At 41.6% G+C, this 19,023-nt stretch overlaps 1 protein-coding gene across 2 annotated transcripts in view; it reads left to right on the top strand.

Annotated features, from left to right (window-relative positions):
• The window catches only part of SPDYA (speedy/RINGO cell cycle regulator family member A), a 1,384,696-nt gene that overhangs the window by 942,676 nt on the left and 422,997 nt on the right, over positions 1 to 19,023 (top strand). For both annotated transcript variants that reach the window (XM_044059902.1, XM_044059901.1), the window contains one exon: positions 15,404 to 15,489. In XM_044059902.1, the coding sequence (XP_043915837.1) occupies positions 15,404 to 15,489 (86 nt within the window). The remainder of the gene's footprint in view (positions 1 to 15,403; positions 15,490 to 19,023) is intronic.

Here is a 19,023-nt window from a genome sequence, read left to right as displayed (position 1 = left end):
AGATCTGTAGTGGGAGTGACAGATGCGTTTAAGGTGGAGCCAAATGTCACACCAAGCACCTTTCTAGCAGTGTCCCTTACAAGCTCTGCTGTAGTTTCCCAGCTGTTCGGTAACTCTTCACTGTCACCCAGTGCCTGTCTTAACTCTTCTCTGAACTCCACCTCACAATCACCCTTTTTCAATTTCCCTCAGCTCTGAGCCCTTTCTTATTTGCAGTGGTGATGGACAGGTTGACAGACGAGATCAGACAGGAGTCCCCGTGGACTATGATGTTTGCAGATGACAGTGTGATATGTAGTGAAAGTAGGGAACAGGTTGAGGAGACCCTGGAGTGGTGGTGATATGCTCTAGAGAGGAGAGGAATGAAGGTCAGCAGGACTAAGTCAGAATATATGTGTGTGAATGAGAGGGAGGATAGAGAAATGGTGAGGCTGCAGGAAGTAGAGTTGGCGAAGGTGGATGAGTTTAAATACTTGGGATCAACAGTTCAGAGTAATGGCGAGTGTGGAAGAGAGGTGAAGAAGAGTGTACAGGCAGGGTGGTGTGGGTGGAGAAGAGTGTCGAGTGATGTGTGACAGACAAGTACCAGTAAGAGTGAAAGGGAAGGTCTGCAAGAGGGTAGTGAGACCAGCTATGTTATATGGGTTGGAGACAGTGGCATTGACAAAAAGGCAGGAGTTAGAGCTGGATGTGGCAGAGTTAAAGATGTTAAGATTTGCACTGGGTGTGACGAGGGTAGACAGGATTAGGAATAAGTATATTAGAGGGTCAGCCCAGGTTGGACGGTTTGGAGACAAAGCCAGAGAGGTGAGATTGCGTTGGTTTGCACATGTGCTGAGGAGGGATGCTGGGTATATTGCGAAAAGGATGCTAAGGATGAAGCTGCCAGGAAAGAGGAAAAGAGGAAGGGCTAAGATAAGGATTATGGATGTGGTGAGAGAGGACATGCAGGTGGTTGGTGTGACAGAGTAAGATGCAGAAGACAGGAAGAAATGGAAACAGATGATCCGCTGTGGCTACCCCTAATGGGAACAGCCGAAAGAAAAAGAAGATTGGAAGATCATTCCAGGCATAGGCGATATGATGGGAGTAGAGGCATTTTCTTGCATTTTTACTGGGTTTATGAACTGATATAATTTGTTTCTCTTTGGATCTTAGAGATCAAGGGGGAGGCAGATAGGAAGAATGGAGGCTAGAGCAGGGCAGACAGTGGGTTTATATATAATGTTGTGGGCTGTTAAGAGTTGTGTGAAGGGGAGACATTGCAGTGGCTGTAGCCATCCTAATGAACAGAGAAAGGTGCAGTGGTGAGTAGAACTGGGAGAAGATGTGGCAAATTTTGCAATTTTATTGTAGCAAGCTTCAAGTTTAGATAAGAGGGAGATCTGGAGATTGGTAAGGATATTTGCGCCATATAGTAGGGAAGATAATAGGTATGTGTTAGCAAGAGTGATTCTGGTGGATCGGTTAAGAAAAGGAGAAAGTCTGTAGAGCATGTCTAATTTTTGATAGGGCTTTTGATGTTAAAAGTGTGAATTTTGTTTTATTGGGGTTAAGTATCAATTGGGAGTTGCTTAACCAGAGTTCAGTAGATGAAAAAGCTTCTTGCATCATGAGTTGCAGGTCAGTTAGGTTATTTGATGAGCAAATAATAGTTGAGTCTTCAGCATATTGGATTAATTTGGATTTCTTAGTGGATAAATGAAGATTATTTATAAAGATATTCCAACAGAATTGGGCCAAAGATGGATCCTTGGTGAACCCCTGTGATGTTTGGTAGAAAGGGAAAAAGAGAGCCATGCCACTTAACTTACTGTTGTCTGTCTGTGAGATAACTTTTGAACCATGCAAGGGAAGATGATGTAACGCCAAGAGAGGAAAATTTGTGTAATCATTTAGTGTGTGAGACTGTATCAAATGCCTTAGAGAGGTCTAGAAACAGTGCAGAAACAAGTTGACCAGAGTCCCTAGCATAATTTATAGTATTCATGAAGGATAAGAGAGCGATTGATGTGCTGTGATGTGGTCTGAAGCCATGCTGTGTTGGAGACAGTAGTGTGCTATGGACAAGATAATTAATGAGTTGTAAATAGATATATTTTTTGAAGTATTTTAGACAAAGGTGATAGGACTGCAATGGGGCAGTAGTTAGATAGATCAGAGGAGTTGCCTCCTTTGTGTAGTGAGATAACATGACTTTTTCCAGATGCATGGGACATATGATTCAGAGACTGATGTGTTGATAGGAATACTTACTGGGTAAGCTATGGCCTCAACAGCAAGCTTGAGATATTCTTCAAGGAGGTTATTTGCAGTGATTGAAGAGATTGATATTTCAGTCAGATTGATTATGTAAGCTCTGGAGTCAATGTCAGTGGCAATAATTTTAGTTCCTTTAGCGAGATTCACATGAGAATTCTACAGTGGATAGTATCAATACAATGGTCAATGCTTTCTCAACCTATGTTAGCGAAGATAAGAATAACTCAAGTATGCATAAGATACTTTTGCTGATGGATGCAGTCGCAACAGGTATTACAAGGTTGTCCTTTCAGATTCCCTCAGCCCAAGGTCATAGTGACCATGGATGCTTCTCAGATTGGATGGGCGGAAATTTCCTGGGGAAAACAGTCCAAGCACTTGTTCCCCGAATAGGCCAACTTGCATATCAATGTTCTGGAGATGAGAGCGGTGCTTTTGGCTTTGCAGGCATTCTACGACCCTCTTCCTCTCGGAACAGTTGCAGTCCTGACAGACAACATGTCAGTAGTTTGGTACATAAAGAAACAAGGGGAATCAGATCTTATCCCCTGTGTCGGGAAGCCGTCAGAGTGTGGCAATGGGTGATATCTTCCAACCTCTTTCTAATAGTAGTGCATATTCTGGAGAAGTCCAGTGTGATAGCAGACAAACCTCTCGAGTGGTCTATCAACAACAAAGTGACAGATGTGATTTTCAGTCAGTGGGGCCAGCCTTACTGCGATCTTTTTGCCTCTCCCCTAAACAACAAGTGCAGCAGCTTTTTTTGCCCTAATCCCCCCACCAGGGGAATCACCAAGGAATGCTCTACTCCACAATCCCCCCCCCCCCCGGTCTTCTGTATGCTTACCCTCAGAGTCTGCTAATTTCCAAATTACTGCAGAAAGCAGCCAGTTGAAGAGCAAAGTCATTCTCATTGCACCTTACTGGCCTCAACAAATTTGGTTTCCCTTCCTTTAGTCTCACCTTACAGTATCTGCCTTGGATTCTGGATCCAAATCCAGACCTTCTGTCCCACCCAACAGGCATCATTCATCCGGATATCTCAGACCTCAAACTAACAGCATGATTTTTCCAACTCCTTTAATAACCAGACAACCAGTGCTCTCTACCCCTGTCCATTCCATACTTTTATCTTTCCATAAACATTCTACTAGGAAACTCTACAGGAGTACATTGAAAAGGCTCGTTTGTTGGGCAGAGCAAAATTAAATTGACCCCTTCTCAGCCGTAGTTCAGTCGGTTCTGGAATTTTTGGCAAGTCTACTTACTGGAGATGCTAGTTCATCAACTGTAAAAGTCCAACTCGCGGCAATCTCTAACTTTCACATTGGATTTCAAAATTCTTCACTGGCTTACTCTAAGCTGTGCGAAGCCTTTTTGAGAGGCACTCTCCTGCTAAACCCCCCTTATAAAGACCCCACTCCACCGTGGGATTTAAATTTGGTACTACACGCTTTAATGCATTCTCCCTTTGAACCAGCAGCTAAATGTGATCTTAAATTCCTGACCTGGAAAACTATCTTTCTAGTTGCAATTACATCTACTAGAAGAATTTCAGAACTTCAAGCATTATCTTTTAAGCCTCCATATTTGATTTTTCATAAGGATAGGGTCACATTACATACTAATGCTTCCTTCCTAAGGTGGTGTCAGAATCCAACATTAACCAGTCCATTAACTTGCCAGTATTATTTCCAAAATTTGCAAATAAAGGGGAATATATGCTGCACTTACTGGATATCCATAGACAATTACGTTTCTACCTACACAGAATAAACGAAATTAAAAAGACAGATCAACTGTTTATCTCCCTTGCACATACTAAATAGGGCAAATCATTTACAAAGATAACTCTAGCTAGATGGTTGACAGATTGCATTTCATTTGTATATAACAAGTTGAAGCTCCCCTTACTAAAACCTGTAAAGGCTCATTCAACCAGATCTATGGCAACAACTTCTGTGTTCCAGTCTACAACTTCTAGGGACGATATATGTGCAGCTGCAATTTGGTCAATTCCTCATACTTTTATCACTCATTACAAAGTAGATTTGGTCTCGAGGGGAAGAGCAGCCTTTAGCTCAACTGTAGTCAGAAATATCCTTCCTTAGAGTCCACTTAGAATTTTAGGTAGCTGGGGACTCTGTCCCATTAGTAGAGGAATGAATGAAAATTGGCAGCTTCAGATAAAGAAGTTATGTACTCACCATAATGCTCCATCTGTGTTGTCCATTTTCATTCTTCCTCAACTCCCCACCCATCAACCCCCATCCTTTTTAACGACTGACTTCTGGAGGAGCGAGAGACTTCAAGGACATGACAGCTCTTTGTGTTGGGCTCCAGATATGTCATATAATAGAGTTCCTGTCAAGAAGCAAACAAGATGTGAGGGATGTTAGGGATTGGTGAATTTATGGGTAGGGAAGGAGCTAAAGACTTTTTGGAGGCCACAAGCTAGTGTAACAGGTGAAACGGAGCCAAACCCATTAGTTGAGGAAGAATGAAAATGGACAATACAAATGGAATGTTATGGTGAGTACATAACTACTTTTTTAAAGTGATTAAAATTTTTTTTTTCGAGGGGGGGGCTGGGAAAATGTTTTAAAGTGCTTTTTACTGTGTTTTTCTGTGAAAAAGTGACTTTTAAAGACTTTAGATTTTTGCTAGCTCTTGCTGCTTGTTTTCCATGGAGAAAGAGACACCATTTCAGCTTGACATTGGAAAAAACTATTGATCCCATGGTCAGGCCTTCTTCTAGCCACAAAAAAAGAAAAGGTTATACAAACTGCATTTGCCCTCACAGCAGGCTAGCAGTTTGTCTCAGCCGCAGATGGGTGATTTTGCTGTGGCAGTAGCTTGTTCTTCAGTCCACTAATCTTTTAACCCAGATTTCTGTAGTGTAAGAGCTGCAACCACTATAGACCAGGGGTTAGCCACATCCTCTGTAGCTGTTGGGGTCCATTTAGTGGGCAAGGGTAAGTCATTCATATTGGTCCTAGGAGAAGGAACAGAGAAGTCTTCTATGTCTAGTCGGAATGTTGTGCACATCCTGGGGAAACTGCTGCTGGCATCAAAAAAAACACTGTTGGCACCATTGTTTCCTGTCAAAAAGAAACAGTTAACAAAACACGTATCGACTCTTCCTCAAATTTCTTTAGACAGGAGTAGTTTATTGGGTCTGGCTTAAGTTTTTATTCAGGCTATTGATTTTTCTTTTAAGGTAGTTTCTGATAAAATAGAGATATTTCTTTTCTGAAGAGTTTCAAGATTCTGAAGCTGGACAGGAAAATGATGGGAGAGACCCAGGGTTTTCTCCACAGTTTTCTGATTTAATCCCGGAGCTCAGTTTCTGATTCTCCCTGTGGGGGTTTATTGTTCTCTGAGACTATTTCCAAAATGTGCTAGCGTTTTCAGTGGTTTCTTAGTCCATCAGAAAATACCATATGATGGAATAAAGTATTTTTCGTTATTGGGTTTTACTTCTTTCTTCAAGCTGCTAGTGTTACATTTTACTGTTTCAAATACCATGACCTGTTACAAAAGGAATTTCCAGAACCTGGACTCATGCCTCCAGTTCTGTCACCTGTGGAAGGTGTGTGTGTGTGTGTGTGTGTGTGTGTGTGTGTGTGTGTGTGTGTGTGTGTGTGTGTGTGTGTGTGTGTGTGTGTGTGTGTGTGTGTGTGTGTGTGTGTGTGTGTGTGTCTGTGTCTGTGTCTGTGTCTGCAATTTTCCTGATAGTCAGCCTGTTGCCCCTAAAAAGGCAAATACAATGTACAACGTTCCTGAATCTTTTAAGTTTTTATTCATCATTCCAAACCTGACCCCAGCAGTTATTGCTTTGGTTAATTCTACTACTGCTAAATATTGGTTAATTCCAGTCCTGCGCCTTCTGACAGGAACAGAGGCATTATTGATAAGTATGAGAAAAAGGGCATGCTTCTGCAACTTTGATTTTCAGAATTTTGAATTGTTGTCAGGCTGATATGTTAAAAGCACAAAGAAATGTAGCAGAGTCAAGCCAAAAAATCAAACACTACTCAAAAGCCACAGGACCCGGCTGCCTCCAAGGAAGTAAGAAGCTCGGTATTGACCGAGCGAAAGCGCTCAAGATATTGTTTCTATCAACGTTTTAATTCTTTTGTCTGCTTTGATAATAATAAACAAAGTGTTTGGATTATTCACAGCAGTTGTTACTTCCTTGGAGGCAGCCGGGTCCTGTGGCTTTTGGGTAGTGATATGTTAAAAGTTTATTCTGACTAATTGTGAAAGTATGAGGAATGTTTTGTCTTCAGTTTCTGATTGTCAGGAAAATCTTCTTTAAACTATTTAGCTTCTTCCATTTCAAAGGTCATAACTCATTGTTTACAGTGTGTGTGTATAACTCAGCTGGTATTTCTTCCAGGGCTATGGCCACAGGTACTGTTTTGAGGAGGTTTGCCTGACTGCATTCTTAGAATATCCCAGACGATATGAAAATGCAATTTTAAATTCCCTTTAGGATATAGATTTAGTTTTTAGTTTCTTTGCTGCAGAAGTTATCAAAAAGTGCGCTGAAAGGGGTATGCTGATAAAAGAAACCTCTAATTTTTTCAGCACTCCTTTTTAAAAATTTCTAAGTGATTCCTAACCCTTCATCCAATTTCAGCAAAGAAAAAAATGTCTCACCAAAATGCGGGTAAACAGACATTTAAGAAGAAACGGCAAGTGGGTTGTAAAAAGAATTCAGGAACCCCCCCAAAACCAAGGACAACAAGTCAGAATGACTGTTTGAGGGACCTTGTCCCCCCTCCCACCCTGGAAGTCTTTTTTCCCTTCCAGAAAGTCTGAATCTCCACTTTTCTCTTTGGCAACAAATAGTTTCAGACAAATGGGATGTTCTTCGTGTTTCACTGTTGCAGTCATCACACTTGGGTTATTCTGCCAGGGGTAGACCTCAGTCGGCCCGAATACCAGAGGCTTAGTATTTCTGCGTCGGTTGCTGTCACTCCAGGACTGATGTCAGGTCGTCAGTGGCATAAAATCAGGCAGCCAATGCCATTACATCAGTCTTTCTTGCTGAGGAGCTCGAAGCAGAAGCAGTTCACACGAGTGCTGGCCGGTCGCTACTTGAGTTTTTCATTTCCAAAATTGAAGTTGAAGTCTTCTAAAGCTAAGTACCCCATTGGGGATCCTTTTTTCTTGCTCTAACCGATGTCAGAAAAGGTTAACAATTGTCTTGCCTGTGGAAAGCAAATACCACACCAAGATTTCCATTCTTAGTGCGTCACCTGTTTAGGCCCAGAACACAACATCCCTTGCTGTCGGTTTTGTGGTTTGTTCAATGCCAGGATGATACGTTGTTGGGCCCTTATAGTAGCTAAATACTTTTGCTCTCGATCTCCGTATTCCGAAATGGCTTCGATAAGCCATCCGACTACCGATCTTCTGAAAAAATGTAAGGATAAAGACAGAAACAGACCGCACAGGTCCAAAACTGCCGACGATGCTTCCTTTAAGCTAGTCACCTCAGTGAGGTGCTTTTGCAGCCTCTAATGCCTGCTTCTGTGGATTCGCAGGCTGCTACCGAGACCCGTTCGGAGTCCGGTATGCCGCAAGACTCTTCGCTGATTAAGGATCCTGCAAATGTTTCTACCTTGGATGGGTCTAGAGCTGCTGAGCAGGCACTGGCTTCCGAGGAAGTTCTTCGCACTATCGATATTCTATACAAACTGACGACTTCTTTTGCGTCTTCAGTTCTTTCTAAAACTACTGAGTTTCTAAGGTCCAGGGTACGAACTACGCCTAAAAATCCGACAACCCAAACTCAAGCACCTGCTTCCATGCCTCAATCCCAAATGCTTAAAATGGCAGAAGACCTTATCATGCTTATTAGGGGAAGCCAGCCTACCCCTTCTAAAAGAAAAAGAGACTTGTCCCCAGCAGTTTTATCAGACCAGGAGTCCGTCGACTTTGAGGTTTCAGAATATGAAGACATGCCCTTGTCTGCTTATGAGGATTCAGATGCAGAGGAATCCATTCCCTCTGCCTCTCCTCCAGAGGATCTTTCTTTTGGTGAAACCCTACATTATTTGAGAGAACATTTCCATTGGGAATGTCAGGATTATCCTCAGTCCAAAAAGAGACTCAGGGAATTTTTAGATTTACCACAGCACAGACCCTTAGCTATTCCTTATGTCCTGGATGTTGTGGATGATGCTTTCATGGAATCTAGCTTAACTCCTGACACCCTACCACCTGCTCCCATAAAACCTGACAGGTATTACAGAGTCCCTGACTCACACAAATATCTTTTCAAAAATCCCATTGCGGACCCAGAGGTCATCTCCCAGGGACCTAAAGGAATAAAAGCAACCACAGCCAGGAATCCCACCCCTTCAGACAGGGATTCCCGAGCTTTAGACAGATGGGGTAAAAAAAGTATACACCTCTGCAACTCTTGCCATTAGAGCACTAAATTGTCAGTTCCACATGCTGAAATACCAGAAACATACAATGGAACTCCTAAAACAAAAATTATCTACCTTTCCAGCTTGTGCAGAAAATAAAGAATTTATGCATTCTGCAAACCAAGTTACTAAGCACACCTTGCAATGTGGCTTTGATGCCCTAGAAGCATCCTGCAGGGCAGCAGTCACAGGTTCTGTGCTTAGAAGGCATGCTTGGCTAAAGGAACAGACCCTGCCAGACCATGTCAAATCAAAACTATTGGACGCACCATTTCACAAAGACAGTTTGTTTGGCACCAAGGCAGAAGAGGTTTTAAAAAAAGATGGAAGAAAAAACAAAATCTATGCAGACAGTTAAAGACTTCTTGCAAGTCCAGCCTCCGAGGTTCAGTAGGCATTGCCCCTCCAAACAATGGTCCTTTCCAGCCCCCTCAAGGCCAGCTCAGACAAGATCTAGGGGAATCAGAACCCCCAGACATCAGTCCCAGGGAATGCAGAGATTTAAGCAATGGAGTTCCTCCACATCAAAAGCAGGAGTGCTAAGCCACCCCCTTATGGAAAGAACTCACAATGACTTTACAACTCCACCCCTTCCCCTCAGCCCACATGCTTGTGCCCCTAGGAGGAAAACTCTCCTTTCATGCAAAAAACTGGGCTTCCATCACCAATGACCGATGGGTACTCAACATAGTGTCTCAGGGATACAAATTTTATTTCCACACACTGCCAACCCCAGAAGGGTTCCCAGATCTTCCTCCAAACCAGTGGGCAGAGGCACAAAACCAAGTCCATTCCCTGCTCTCTATGAGGGCAATACAACCTGATCCTAAAGACCAGATAGGCCAAGGTTTCTATTCCAGGTTCTTCCTGGTACCCAGAAAAGAGGGCACCTGGCACCCAATCCTCAATCTATCTATTCTAAACACCTTCCTGGTGATACCAAAATTCAAAATGCTCACCCTCCAGCAGCTTCTCCCTATGCTATCCAAGGATGCTTGGTTAGCCACCCCTAGACCTACAAGAGGCCTAGCTACACATCCCAATCAGGGATTCTTGCAGGAAATATCTACGTTTCAGGGCAGGATCTATGAACTTTCATTTCTCTGCACTTCCCTTTGGCTTATGCACTGCCCCCAGAGTCTACACAAAATGCCTGACTCCTGCCATTGCTTTTTGCAGACAAAGGAATATTCAAATTTACCCCTACTTAGACGATTGCCTGATTCAGGCAGACAGGAAAAGCTGTTACTGCACCTGACCTTTGTGAAGGACCTACTGACCTCCCTGGGGTACACTATAAACGAAAAGAAATCCAGACTAGTCCCCACTCAAAAAAAATGTATTCCTGGGAGCAAACCTGGACATATCATCCCAGATGGCATTCCTTACTCCAGAAAAACAAGCCTATCTGACAGGCTACTTATCTCAATTAGCCACCAGAACCCAGTTATCTGCAAGGAAAATCCTGCAAGCTCTAGGGTTCATGGCATCCTGCATTCTACTCATTCCATATGCCAGACTGCATATGAGGAAACATCAATGGTACTTAAAAAGCCTTTGGTGTCAACACTGTCAGGACCTGGAAACTATCATACCTATGATACCTTGCCTGAGGAAAGATTTTCTTTGGTGGGCAGCAGCATGCATAGACCACACCACAGTGATGTGGTACATCAACAAGCAGGGAGGAACTCACTCCTATCCCCTCTGCAGGCTAGCCATGGCCCTTTGGAATATGCTTCAGCCATGCAAATTCACCTGCTAGCACAATTCCTGCCAAGCCCCCAAAACTCTCTGGCAGACAACTTAAGCAGAAACCTCCTAGACCCACACAAGTAGCAGCTAGACCACAGCACCTTCAACCTCTTAACCCAGAAATGGGGCACCCTGAAGGTGGACTTATTTGCCTCCCACAACAACCACCAGCTCAGCAAATTCTGCACCAGGGAACCTCACAACAAGGCCTGGAAAGTGGATGTCCTATCCTTCCAATGGGTAAACCTCTCGATCTATGCATTTCCCTCTCTACCTCTACTCACAAGGATACTACTCAAAATAAGGGAGGAAAAACCAAGAGCAATCTTGATTGCCCCAGACTGGCCATGCCAGCACTGGCACCCACTGCTGCACAGTCTGTCAGCCCTGCCTCCTTGGCACCTACCTCAGATCCCAAATCTCCTCACCCAACAGAATGGAGAATTCATGCATCCACAATTGCAGACCCTGAACTTGGCAGCCTAGCTTATTCCCTGACCTCTCCTCCAGTTGCCAGCCTAAGCAAGCAAGTCCTGGACATTATACGTGAGGTCAGATGCCCTAGCACTAGAAAATCCTGTGCTGACAAGTGGAAAAGGTATTGCACCTGGATCCAGGCTAAGGGAGCTTATGCAGCTCAGCCCTCCCTACCTCTCATACTGGATTACCTAGCAGATCTACTGCACAAGGGCCTATCCTTCTCCTCTATTAAAATTCATGCCTCTGCCATTTCTGCCCATTACAGCACAGAGCCACCACTCTTTTCTCACCCTCTTATCAAACAGTTTCTAAGAGGAGCTAACAATTTATGGCTAACAAGAAGAGCTCCTACCCCAGCTTGGGACTTAAATTTTGTGTTGGAAAAGCTCACATTACCCCCCCCCCCCCCTTTAGCCTGCTGCTTCAGCAGAGTTAAAATTCATCTCTTGGAAAACAGCCTTGCTTCTGGACATCACTTCAGCTAGAAGAGTTTCTGAGCTACAAGCACTCATGGCTGTGTTACCCTTCATCATTTTTCATGCTGACAGGGTCTATCTTAGGACTAACCCAACCTTCATGTCAGGTGTGGCTCTCAACCAATCTATTCATTTGCCCACCTTTTTCCCCAACCCTCAAAATAAGGAGGAAAGGATCCTGCACTCTTTAAATGTGCACAGACAGCTCAGATTCTACCTGGATAGGACTAAGCCTTTTAGGAAAACTGATCAGTTGCTAGTCAGCTTTGCAGCAGGGGCAGAGGGCAAGGCCATATCCAAATAAACCATTTCCAGATGGATAGCACACTGTATCCATTTCTGTTACAAACACCATGGGAAGCCAACCCCACAGGGGGTCAGGACACATACCACAAGGGCAACCTCCACCTCTGCAGCTTTCCTCAGAGGGGTCCCTACCAGGGACATCCTGGAGACTGCAACATGGAGTTCTGTTCATACCTTCACCAAGCATTACCATCTGCCTATCTTTTCCAAAGGCTTTGCAACTGCAGTCTTGCAGGGCATACTAGCCAGCCCCAACTCTTCTTGACTGCCTCCACCCTTTACTTCAGCTTTGGGAATCAATCCAAGTGTGATGACTGCAACAGTGAAACAGGAAGAACATAGTACAGTTGTGTACACTTATTATAAATGTAGATGTTCGAGTGTATTCACTGTTGCAGTCCTGGTTTCCCACCCTCCACCCACCTTGTCTCTCTCACTCTCGCTCTTCCTCACTCTCTACAAGGATTTTTGGTATTTACTTTCTACTGGTGGTGTTCTTCCACCATAACCTAGCTCCCTACTTGGGGGCTCCTGACTTTTGGGGCAAGAAAAACTGATGTAATGGCATTGGCTACCTGATTTTGTGCCATTGACAACCTGACGTCAGTCCTGGAGCGACAGCAACTGACACAGAAATACTAAGCCTCTGGTATTCGGGCCGACTGAGGGCTACCCCTGGCAGGATAACCCAAGTGTGATGACTGCAACAGTGAATACACTTGAACATCTACATTTATGGTAAGTGTACACAACTGTACTTTCTGAAGATCATTCATCAAGGTTACAGATAGCAATGGGAAGAACTCCCTCCTTTCTAGGGGGTAGTTTCTCATCCACAAGAAAAGACTCCCCTGTTTCTCCCTGTCCTTCAACACATGGTGTCTCAGGGAGTGACAGAACCAGTTCTTCCTTCCCATCTTGGGAATGTTTTTTATTCAAGGATGTTTGTAGTGCCAAAGAAAGAAGATGCTTGAAGACCAGTTCTGGATTTTTCTTTCTTAAACCTATTTGTGATAGTGCTCAAGCTCAAAATACTGTCACTTTTAAAATCTGCTTCTTCCATATTTAACTTTCCTGATAACACTAGATTTAAAAGATACATGTCATCACACCCCTACTCAGCTAGACATCTTAAGGTTTTGTGTATCTGGATCACATTATCACTTCTCTGCCTTATCCCTTTGGCCTATCCACTGCAACAAAAGTGTTCACAAATTGTCTAGCTCCAGTTACAGCTCAGTGCAGGCTACAGGGTATCCATTTTTTCCATATTTAGATAACTTGCTTATCTTTCCAGAGTATTTTTCAAAGTGTCAAGAATTTCTTACTTCAGTGAGACATCTCTTACAGAAGCTGGGATTCCAAGGGTACATTCAAAAGTCTTTTATGACTGCTTCACACAGGATTGTTTTCCTAGGGTATCAGCTAGACACCTCAGTTTAAAAAGCTTTTCATCCAGAAAAAAGTAGATCTATATCTCTGCCTATTTCTAACATTTTCCATTCAGACTACTGTGAGAAAATCCCTCAAGATTATGAGTCTCATGGCATCTGTGATTCTCATAATACAAGAAATAGAAGAAATACACAATGGTATCTGAAGTCTCTTTAGTCCCCCTATCTACATCCTTTGTCCTTTCAAATTCCAGTGTTGGGGTTTGTGAGAAGAGAAATAACTTGGCAGCGACAGCAAATTTCCCTAAACCCAGGTTTCCCCTTCTCATGCCCTGCTCCAAAACAATCAATCACTACAGACATCTTGGACTTTGCTTGGGGTGCAGTTTCAGGAGGGATAAAAGTGCAAGGTGTGCACAAGCACATAAATATAAAAGAAATGTTTGCCCTGATCAAGCCACTGAACTCTCCGAATCATCTTTGGTTCCCGTGAACCTCTTCAAGCTGTTACAGACATTGCCACAGTCATGTGTTACAGCAACAAGCAAGGGGGAACCAGGTCTTACCTCCTCAGTAGACTTGCCATTTTAGCTTGAGATATAGCTTCACACCACAGTTTCACTTAACAGACATCCTGCGTTTTTTCAGAGCAAAACTGTGTGGCAGACTAGCTGAGCAGGACAAGGGCAGTCCCTCACAAATGGAAACTAGATTAAGGGTCTTCCAAGATTTGATCCATCTGTGAGAGTTCCTCAAGTAGACCTATTTGCCTTCTGTGTGAACCGTCAGCTGGCAAGATTCTGCTCTGGGACTCCATGCAAGAGGGCCTGGAAGACAGGAATGCTCCTGTATGCTTTTCCACCCTTTACACTGATATCCAGGGTACATCTGAAGATTCAGAAGGAATTTCCTAAAATCATTGTGCTGACTCCCTTCTGGCCCAGGCTCTCCTTTCATTTGGAAATGGCCAGGAGCACTTACCACAAGCTTCTTTGCAGAATGGATCTACTCAAAGTCAGAGATGTTGCATACACCTAACCCCAGTCAACTTTAACTGACTGCCTGGATAATAATGTTTTAATTTCCTCTAAGCACCTGTTTACAGAGGATGTGTATCAGGTACTGATGGAGGCAATAAAGCCTACTACTAGTATATTAGCAAATGGAAAATATTTTCTAATTGGTGCCAACAACATTGGCAGCCAGTCAGGGCTAGTTAGTCTCTGGTTTTACAATATTTGTGTGAGTTACTATTCTATGACCTTTCTTATTCCTCCATCAAGGTCCATTTATCAGCCATTTTAACATGTCTGTTCATGGATCTTCCTCTTTCAATGCATTCTCATATGAAAATGTATTTGAAAGAGGTTTTGCGTAAGAGACTTGCATGAAAACCAGTGGCTCTTCTTTGGGATGTTAATTTTGCATTAAAGAAGCTAACACTTGCTCCATAAACCAGCTACCTTGGCTAACTTGAGGTTCTTAATATGGAAAACAGTTTTACTGATTGCTTCACCTCTGCAAGAAGGCTGTCTGAGTTGCAAGCTCTTATGATGAGTCAACCCTATCTCATTTTCCACAGAGACAAGGTTTTTTGAGAACTAATCCTTCTTTTATTCCTAACGTGTTATCCAAGTTTACTTTAACTATCCATCTTCCCAATTTCTTTCCTGAACCTAAAAATGAGGGAGAAAGGATACACCATACCTGGGATGCCTACAGACAACTCAGATACAACCTTGACAGAAGTAAATCTTTCTGATCTTCAGATCAGTTGCTCATTTCTTGTGAAGGTGAGAAGAAGGGACAACCAGTGTCAAAACAGACTATTTCCAAATGATTGTCTTAATTTTGTTATACCTGCCACAACAAAGCTATAAAGGTATTCTAGAAGCCGCAACTTGGTCCTCTTCACATATGTTTACAAGATATTACAAGCGTGAGTCCTTCTCTTGAGCTAGATGAGAGTTTGCTAGGACCATTCTTCATGGGCTACCAGACCCTTCCCTTTATACAGTTGTACTAAGCTGTGGTATACTACTCATGTAGCTAAGGCTACTACAACAGTGATTAATATGATGAACATAGTGTAAGTAAACTCACCATAACAGTAGATTTTTGAATGATCAATGCTGCTGTTAAAAAGAGCTGTTTTTTTTTTTCAGCAAAAGTTATTCTTGAAGATCTGCTGACACGGTGAGTAATTGACAGAATACAACTTGTGCTACTTGCCTTGTACTATAATGCATATATGTTGCTGAAGCCATACTTTTTTTTTTAATAGTATCTTTTGGCAATGACTTTTGTTTACTTCAAGAGGGCTGGATTCAGTTTAAGTGAACACACCAGGATGAATTTCTTCATTGCTCTGTAAGTATACCATGAAACAGCTGCAGTATTTGGTACCTTTTTACAGATTGCTATAGTGGTACTTTTATGTACAAACTGTATTTAGTACTATGAATACATTTTTTCCAAGACAGCTTATTAAAACAGCCTAAGATCCTATAACAAATTCCCTTCAGACTGATAACATAAGCAGCTGATATTTTAAAATGCTAAAGCAAACTGTCTGTGATCAGTATTTAAACAGTGGCTGTTGTTCTGTGTTCTTCATTTAGTTTATTCTTTTTTTTTAACATGAAACATCTTTATTAAATTATCACTTATGACATAGGCAATACTACATTTACATAAATAAAAACAAACCATATTGACATAATCTTAGTTGCAAGCATTATACATCACAAACCATATTGACATAATTTTAGTTGCAGACATTATACATCACTTGTAATCTACTCAATCAGTCAATCAGACATTACAGAGCTCATTCAAATCCTGCATTTTTTTAAACCCCATTCTTGCCCTGTATATATTGTTCCTACAACTCCCATTTTTCCTTTGTAATTTGCTCCTACCCTTTTCTAAAGATCCCCATTCCAGTTGTTTTATCTCTGTAACTATATTCACTACTTCCAGAACAGTTGGTTTAGACTTTGATTTCCATTTTCTAGTAATTGTTTTTTGGCAGCCACCATAATTAGACTCACCAAGGCCTTACTATGTGTAGGAAATTCCAATTCTGTATCATAGTTCAAAAAAGTCATTTCCCTAGATAAACCAGTTAGCTCACCCAGTATCTCTGATAGAGTAGTGTGCAGGGAATATGAGGATTAAATATATTTTTGATGCAGAACAGGGCAAGGAGGAATTACAAAAAGTATATCCAACAAAGAGTGAACCAGCAAGCAGAAGGTGACTCTGCTTCTAACTCTTCTGACAATAGCAAAACCAACAGAGTAGCTTTGCCAGTGAAGCTTTTTTTCCCATTATTCCAAAGGAAAATGCATGAGAAACAGAATAAAATGGGCAATAGCTGACTAGAAGATTTAAGAGTAGCTTGGATTTGGTACCAGAGACTGCTGTTGGGAGATGGAGATGATCAAGAGAACCAGCAACATTGTGAAATCGGTAAATAAATGAAAGACTGTAAAGCATCAGTCCCATCAGATATAGGACTATATATGTGAAATGTAACTTTCCAAGAAGAAACAAGAATGTAATTTAGTTGACTGTGTTAAACTGGTGGATTAACTGTAAAGCATATACCACATTTATGTCATTAGTGTTTATAATAACACTGAAGAAGTAACCATAAGTTAAACACTCTTTGTTCTTAATATTTGTATAGAAATTGTATGATGTAAATTGCATGTTATACTGCAGAGCAGCTTTTTTCTGTAAGTATACAGTCAGTATTTTAAATGTGAGGTGGGGGGAAGTATTATCTTTGGCAGCTGTTTATGTTAAAGATATTAAAGCTAGTAAGTATTTTTTGTAGGTGTAAGGTATCCACTCTTTACAGTGTAACAAGGCAAGGTAAGGCTGGAAAGAAGCAAGTTAAAGTTAATATAATGTTGTGTTCTTGGGCTACTGCAGTGTAATTAGTGTTTTGGATGCATGGCCTTAAGGAGAATAATAACCATGCAATTATATTCATAAAATAGTGTAAAGTATTCTCTGCACTAAGCCAACATGGGAGTGGAGAAAGGATATTTTACCAATAGGGAGGGCTGCAAGCATGGGATTATAAAATAGGCAAGAGTGGGACTGGAATTTACCTGAGAAAATTAGTAAAGGAACCAAAGTACTGGGAGCAATTAACTAGAGAAGGAAAGATAATAGAGTGGGATGAGGGCAAGCAGAAGTTTGGAGTGCAAGTTAGAGACTGTCTTTCCTACTAAGGAGTGTTAACAGAATATAGCCAAAGAGAAAGGGATAAGGGAGTGCTAAGTGAAAGACCAGCTCTGGTAGTGGTATTTGTTGATGCTAGACCGGAACCTACTGTTAAAAAGGATAATTATTAGTAAGGCATATAAAATGCTGCATAATAACTATAAGACTAAATCATATTGCATAATAACTGTACAAATTAACTAGAGGAGGTTAGAAAAGATCAGGAAGAGAGAATCAAAAAGCAATTTACAAAGGATCAAAGGGATGATATCTGTATGGCTCCTAAGTGTGCAACAAAGTCCAGAAGGTTTAGGACTTTTGCTTGGTAGTTTTTGCATAGGTATTTTTAGGGTCTAGATCAAGAACTCGAAATGGCATAAAGCCGAACACCGTTTCATCGACATATATGTCGAACTCCCAGATAACCAAATGGCCAGATCACCAATTTCTTTCCTAGGGAAAGAAATCGGTAAGCCAACTACACACAACACACCAGTACAAACATTAGAAACTGGGGGGCTTCACCCCACACACCCCCCCCTAAGTAAATGTACTAACTCTGAGATCGCACTACAATGGGGAAAAGTACAAATCCACAGCAACAGCCAACCAAATTTTTTCCCTAGGAAAAAACTCGGTGATCTGGCCGTTCAGTTAACTGGGATTCGACACATATGATATAAACCCTATTTTTATACCCCCAAACAAATGTCAAATAATAATTTTCCTCAGGTAGATAGCAAATACTGGAGGTGTGATAAGAAAGAGAGAGGTAATCAGGAACATGTATTTCAGAGACTTAACGAGCAGACAAATTAAAAAAAATTCCCTATAGAACTAGAACACTTTGTTGGAAATGTTTTGGGGAGAAACAGTTCTAAGGAAATTATATATTTTTTCAATAAACATCTTTATTAAATTATCATATATGACATAGGCAATCTTACATTTATATAAATGAAAAACAACATTGACACCACTTTAGCTGCAAACATTATACATCACAGACACCATTGAAACAACTGTAGTTGCAAACATTATATATCACTTATAATCTATCCAGTCATTGTCAGTTAAGCATTTTATGGATCATTCAAATCCTGCCTCCTAAACCTCATTCTTTCTCTGCATATATTGTTCCCACAATTCCCATTTTTCTATGTAATTTGCTCTGTCCCTTTTCTAAAGATCCCAATTCCAGATGTTTATCTCTGTTACTATATTCACTACTTCTGATAAAGTTGGTCTAGACTTTGATTTCCATTTTCTAAGAATTGCTTTTTTGGCAGCCACCATAATTAGACTCAGCAAGGCTTTACTATGTCTAGGCAATTCTGATTCTGTATCATAGCTCAAAAAAATAATCTCTGCAGTCAATCCAATCCACTCACCCAGCATCTCTGACATAGTGGTTCGCAGAGAATCCCTAAAGTCTGCTAGCTCATTTCAGTCCCAAAAAATATGTTCCTAGCCACCTTTTTCTTGTCCATCACCCATGTGAGGAAAAATTCTTTGGAGTCTACTTGGGGTATAAAAATACCTATGTAAACACTTCCAGGCAAAGATCCTAAATCTTCTTGACTTTGTTGCATATTACAGAGATAAACTTATAACCCCCCCATTGATTCTCTTTGTGAATTGCTTATCCAGTCTCTCTTCCCAATC

The sequence above is a fragment of the Protopterus annectens genome, chromosome 1.part2 (genome assembly GCF_019279795.1).
Source record: "Protopterus annectens isolate FY-2018-M chromosome 1.part2, PAN1.0, whole genome shotgun sequence".
In the NCBI taxonomy this organism is placed as follows: Eukaryota; Metazoa; Chordata; order Ceratodontiformes; family Protopteridae; genus Protopterus; species Protopterus annectens.
This window is presented reverse-complemented; position numbering and strand designations above follow the sequence as displayed.